This window comes from Lathamus discolor, chromosome 2 (genome assembly GCF_037157495.1).
Source record: "Lathamus discolor isolate bLatDis1 chromosome 2, bLatDis1.hap1, whole genome shotgun sequence".
Lineage (NCBI taxonomy): Eukaryota > Metazoa > Chordata > Aves > Psittaciformes > Psittacidae > Lathamus > Lathamus discolor.
This window is the reverse complement of record NC_088885.1, coordinates 125,984,606-125,990,960: the sequence shown is the minus strand read 5'-3', so window position 1 is coordinate 125,990,960 and position 6,355 is coordinate 125,984,606. Positions and strand designations below refer to the sequence as shown.

Here is a 6,355-nt window from a genome sequence, read left to right as displayed (position 1 = left end):
GCGGCAGCAGCGGCGGCGGGCGGCACTCCCCCGCGGCGGGCGGGCTGCCCGCGAGGCCCCGGCGGGCAGCTGCTGAGCGCGGCGCCGCGGGCATGCTGCGGCGGGGGGCAGGAGCCGGAGGCAGCGGAGCGAGCCTGAGGAAGGATGGAGCCACAAAGGACTTGGGCTGACACGTGCGGCTAGGGCCACCCCTTTCCCTCCCTCCTCCCCTCCCCGCTATGTTGCGCTCCTGCCGGGCCCCTCAGCGCGCTCGACGCACGGCGGCGATGGAGCCTGCTAGGCTCCTCTGAGGCCGCGGCCGGACCCAGCATGGCCTCTGCAGGGACCCCGGCGCAGCGGCGCTCCGGGGCGGAGCGGCCGGCGGTGGCGGCGGGGGGCCGGACGGAGGCGCCGCGGGGCCGCAGCTCTCCCGCGGCCGGCGGGGCGGCGCCGCTGGGCCGCGGGGCCGCGCTCGGCTCCCCCCTGGCGGCCGGGGGGGGCGGCGGCGGCGGCGGGACTCCGCCGGGCCCCGCCGCGGGACCGGCTCCCGAGGACGAGCGGGGCGGAAGCGCCAGCGGGAGCTTCCCCGGGAGGACGGAGCGCGGGCGGCCGGCGGTGCCCGGGCGCGGGCTGTCCCCGGGGCCCCCGCTGCCGCTGCCCCCGGTGCTGCTGGCGGGCCCCCCGGGCAGAGCGTGCCTGCGGGCCGTGCTGGCGGACTCGCGCTTCTTCCTGGTGTGCATGTGCTTCCTGACCTTCATCCAGTCCCTCATGGTCTCCGGCTACCTGAGCAGCGTCATCACCACCATCGAGCGGAGATACAGCCTCAAGAGCTCGGAGTCGGGGCTGCTGGTCAGCTGCTTTGACATTGGGAGCCTGGTGGTGGTGGTCTTCATCAGCTACTTTGGGGGGCGTGGACGGAGGCCGCTCTGGCTGGCTGTAGGGGGGTTTTTCATCGCCCTTGGGGCTGCACTCTTCTCCTTACCTCATTTCATCTCTCCGCCATACCAGATCCAGGAATTGAACTCCTCTGTCAGTAACGAGGGCTTGTGTGTGACTGGCAATGGCACCGCCAAAGAGCAGTGGGAGTCGCCAGCCTGCGTCAAGGACTCCGGCGGAAACGACCACTCTCTCTATGTAGCTTTATTCATTTGTGCCCAAATCCTCATTGGCATGGGCTCCACACCCATCTATACCTTGGGACCAACCTACTTAGATGACAATGTCAAGAAAGAAAACGCCTCGCTTTACCTAGGTAAGGCATCTAAGAACCAGGGTGCTTTGAAGGCTGAGCCCCAGAGCTCTCTGAGGGACCAGTCGCAGGTGCTGCTGCCCTGTGCTTTCTGAACAACAACCCTGCTAAGCTTTCCTTCCAAAGTGAACTGTTGAAGTAAAATTGCCATGCTTTCCTGTTTTTAAAATGTTTCGTGGAGTGGTGAACCACAGTGACAAGTGGAGCTAAGGTAGTGTGTGTAGAGGCTGCTGGGCTCTCACACTCCTGCATGGGGAGCAGAACGCCAGAGAAGGTTGGCTTCCCTGACACTTTTCAGCACTTGAAATTAGCAGGTGATGTGTTCAGAAAGCAATGTTAAAGTTTGCCATGCCCCTTCAAGTTCCTTTTTGCTAATGCAGAAGCTGTATATTCCTAAATTTTGGTCAGAGTGCCTCAAGCCTGGAGTCTCTATGATGTTAATGTTTTATGAGCACTTTGAGAGATTTTGGCATGCTTTGTTTTACTTTCCCAGCATTTGTTTAGCTAGCAGTGAATTTCGGCTGGCATTGATAAGTAATCTGGCAACTCAAAAAGAATTGATAAGCGTTGATAAAACAGCAAGTAAAACCTTTAAGAGCTCGGTTACGAGACCTCAAGGGACACAACAAAATGACAGTCCAGTCTGGCACCTGGCTTTCGAGAGGTACAGACAGGTCTTACTGATAGTTGTGTTTTTATCACAGGAGAAAGGGGTTTCTCAGAGAACTGTATACTCAACTTTTTTGGAGTTTCAACATGATAATGAACACCATACATTTTTGATAGCTTGTACAATACGTAAGAAGATTGACTGTTCTATGACTTTGCATTAGTATCCTGCAGGATTCTGTAAGAAATGAACCTCACATTCTCCTTCAAATTCTTTTCCATTAAGGAGAGGCACTTGCGGGGCTGAGAGCTGCCAAGGGCTTTTGGATGCTCAGCATTACCATCATATGCAGTTCAGCTTACTTTGATTTAATGATAACAGTGGAGATAATCATTCCATGTAAAACAGACATGCATGAAAGGAATACACTCAGGAGTGTGTGTGTGTAATTACTTTATTAAGTGAAAGTAGTGATCCAGATGAGTATTTTTATTCTTTTTGACCTGTTGTTCAGCAATTTGTCTGTTCCCTGAACCGTTTTAAAGCCATGCATGGTCTATGTGCCGTGTGTTGAGGGAGCCTGAGGCACTTTTGGTTTTCAGAAGGAGGGAGAAGTATTAATCTGGTTTTTTTCTGGTGTTTTCACAGCTTTGCTAATCTGCCCAGTGAAATACTTGTCAAAGTGTTTTTCCTCTCTTCCCTCTGAGAAAGGTTAAGTGGTATGGAAATATAGATTAACCTAGAATCAACTTTGTTGGCAGTATGAAAAAGCAAAGCGTCTCATTGGTGAGGTTAGTAATTGTAATTTGGAGCAACAGAGATGAGACTGAAACTTTTGCAAATAGATGATTTCATACCATCCTCAAGCACATGGGAGAAAATGAAATGGAAAAGCTGTAGGTGAGAAAGAAGGTTAAAAGTGATAAACTGTGGAGAGGAGGAGGAAGTCTTTACCAAAGGGATCAGAAAGGTCAGTGGTTAGAAATCCTCACTGTGCCAGCTACTGAAGGGCTTCTAGAACAGGAAATCGTAATAAAGTGACTCAGGTAACTTTTAATTGCATCAAAGACCAGCCTTAAAGTTAACAAAGGTAAAAGACACCAGCAGCTGTTGGAAGGCTATATGTGACCCTTTACCAGCCAGGCACTGAAGGCAGCTTTGATCTATACTGAGAGTCCCCTTGTGGAGTTGAAGTTTATATGTTGTGATTCAGAAGAGTGAAGCTGAGGTACCTGGCTACAGTATACATGAAAAATTGGTGTCTGATTGTAACCACAGGGAGAGGAATTAAAATAAACACAAAGCATGTTTAAACATTGAGTAAAATGTACCATCACATCTGTTCAGACTTTAAGCTACTCAGGGCTAGAAGTGATGTTGCTTCCCATTGGAAATCTTTTTTAAATAGTGTGAAATTCGAAGTAAACTTGTAACTTGTTCAGATTTGAATATTTGCCTCACTATAGACTTAGGCAAATGACTCAGGGGCAGGAGTAAAGTCTGAGATCTGTAGGAATAAAAAAAAAGAGCGTTGTTTGCCGTGTTGATGTGAGCAAACATGTTTTTTTGGAGCTTCTCAGTGGTTTGGAATGCTTCCTGTTCTCAAGGAGAGGGATTTGTGGACGGCTGTCAGCCCAGCTGTGTACAAGGATAGGATAGAGGTGACTAGGGCATGGCTCTGCAGGCCAGCTACCATGGTATGATTTTATTACTGGGGCAAGCTATGCACATGATGTCAAAATGTAAAATGTGAGCTAACAAGAAGTCTTGGAGTGGGCCATGGGAGCTGAAGTTTTGAAAAGAGAAGAAAGCCTGTTGAAACAGATCCCAGTCACACTGATACATGTGTCTGAGTGAGGAGAGTGCATTTAAAAAAAGTAACCTCTAACACAAAGTGGAAGGTCACTAGCATGTTTGTAATCATGCTGGCATTGCATTCTATGGCTTTCTTATATCGAAGAAAAGTAGCATATATAAACATGTGTTCAGATGAGAAACATTTGTTTACAAGCGTGCACATGATGAAAGTTCCATTGAGCTGCAGAACTGGAGAGCTCTTCAGTCCTGAGAGTGTGTCCACTAAGGGTAGGTCAGTAAAGCCGCCCTGAGTATTACTAATCCTGATTCTACAAAAACTCACCTTATGTGGCTGTGGAAGCTATCTTATTTATTTTCCAAGTTAATCCAGCTCAGGGTTCGAGTGGCAATAGCATATCCTCTTAAGTGGAGGCATGCAAGCTCCATGTGGACAGCTGTTTTAACATTCCTGGCTGGAAGTCCTGCTCTCAAAAAACATATTTGATGCTTATACATAGTCTCTTGGCTGGCTACACTAAAGTCCATCTGTCAGGGTGGCACAGGGCCAGTTTACAAGGTGTTATGTCATTTTTAGTAAGACAGAGGTGCCAAGCAGGGATGTGTATTTGGGCTGCCTGCATAGCAATGTGCAAGCTCGCTCTTCTGTGGCATGTTTCTTCCTTGTGAAGGCAGTGCCATCTCCAGGTCCTCCTGCCCCTTAAACCTGGCGGTACTTTGATGCCTCGATGCTAACTTTGAGAAAATGTATGACATCAGGCTTGGAAGCAAGTGGTGGTTGTAACAGGTGCCTAGGAAATACAAGAACCGGCTCCCTTAATCACAGATAATCCAAAATGGAAGTTATACACTTTCTATAAAAACTGGGCAATCACTAAATTGTCCTTGTCCTCACCTAAGGTCTCTTCCTTCTGTGCTCAGTTGTACCATAGCATGTCTGTTGTCGGCTGCCTGACGTGTGCAAGTTTTCCTTTTGATTAACTAAATTAATTTAATTGCAATTTAATTAGGAGTTGAATTGGACTTTGCAAGTCTTGGTGTTTCTGCTACTTGTCAGATTCTAGCACTTAAAACAAAGCATGTTTTTCCTAAAAACTGTGTGTTTTTTTTTTTTTTTTTTGTAGGGAGCCAGTAGTTTGTCTGGAATGTGAGTTTTCCCTGTGATTGTATCATGACTTTTAAAAGCAGTTCCTTAAAATTAATTGTGGCACTTGGAAAGGGAAGTTTTATTAGTGGCATTACAGTGCCTGAATAATTTTTAGTTATTTTGCTTCTTTTGCAAGTGGGTATTGTAAAAAAGGTATTGACTTTGAAAATTTATCCATAGAAAGGCAATATTTAGTTTTACAGAAATATTTTAGCTTTCAGGAGCGGCTTTCACCAGTACCCCAAGAATGACTAGTGGATAAATTAGTCATTGTGCTAAGGATGTTTTATTTCAGTTTCCAGAACATCGTAGGTTAGGATATGGTATGAGAAAGCGTCTAAGTTGGTTTAATTTCATGCAAACTCTCCATAGTTTTGGGAGCAAACTGTAATTACAAAATGCAAAGATAAAGCTTTTATGGGATCAGAGCTGGAAAATTGCATAAACCTGTGTAAGTGGGTTTGCTACAGATAATGGCTTGAGAGCCAGCGAGGTAAAATGCTTTCCTGACCCGGAAAAAGAATAAATATTTAGACTAGCTCCAAAAATATTTTGGACTCTGGCTCTGTTTTCATGAGGATCATTTGTGGGTTGCTGTTTATAGCATTAGGTAAACTGTTTCACTGTGACTGTATTCTGCTTGGAAATCACCTTCTAACCAGTGTTTTTCAGCTGGGTACCCCACACATCTTTTACAGACTTACCCGTAGCCTGTATATATGTGTATATGTTGATTGTATTTATTGTATTTCTAGTTAAATCTACCCCTATATCCATGTCCCACCTGGAAGGAGAGGGCAGGAGTAATTTCACATACTCCTTAAGAAACCCACGATCTGTGCCTGCTGGGTCTCAGGGCAGAGTCCAGCTGCTACAGAGCTGGGCCATAACATGCCATTGTCTGCATATTTGCACAGGAAGCACTGGATATTTGATTCACTTCAATTCGTTTTGGTCGGGCCACTTCTGGGGTTACAGATGCCACTGGAGGACAGGAGCTGGAACCTGCTGAGGGCATCTCAGTCCTCTGGATGGATGCTGCAAGATCACTGAGGATTTCCAAGGCAGGATCAACTTTCTGCCTGAGCAGAAGGGACTGCCTGGAAGCAGTGAAATGGCCGATCAGCATTTCATTTTGTTCTCATTATTTAGCCTATGACCACTTGTGGTTTACATTGAATATGCTTCCTGCTACCTGATACCCGAAAAGGCTAGTTTCCTACAGGGTTTTCTCAGCATTGATCTCTATAATTGGTAAACCATACAGACATAGTATATTTATTTTTACAGCATGCCTGTGAGGAGGCAGGATTTTATGAAACAAAAATTGAAGCAAAAGGGCATGTTTTTTCGTTTGCTGTATTTCCCTTGTAAAAGAGCAGTGTGCTGAGCTTATTCCTCAAATACAGGATCTGAGCTTATTTGGTTGAAAGCCACATCTTCGTGTATCTGTACGCTAACACTAAGACTTGGCCTATCAGCAGTCTTTTTTGTACAAGCACATGCTTGCTTCGTTTGCACACTGCTGGGCAGAGGTAGTTTCAGGCTGAGCGCA

At 46.9% G+C, this 6,355-nt stretch overlaps 1 protein-coding gene across 1 annotated transcript in view; it reads left to right on the top strand.

The window, feature by feature from the left end:
• The first annotated feature begins 309 nt into the window (after nt 1-309).
• Nucleotides 310-6,355, top strand: part of SLCO5A1 (solute carrier organic anion transporter family member 5A1) — a 64,298-nt gene continuing 58,252 nt past the window's right edge. Inside the window, exon 1 of the mRNA XM_065669384.1 lies at nt 310-1,231. Within this exon, the coding sequence (XP_065525456.1) occupies nt 310-1,231 (922 nt within the window). The remainder of the gene's footprint in view (nt 1,232-6,355) is intronic.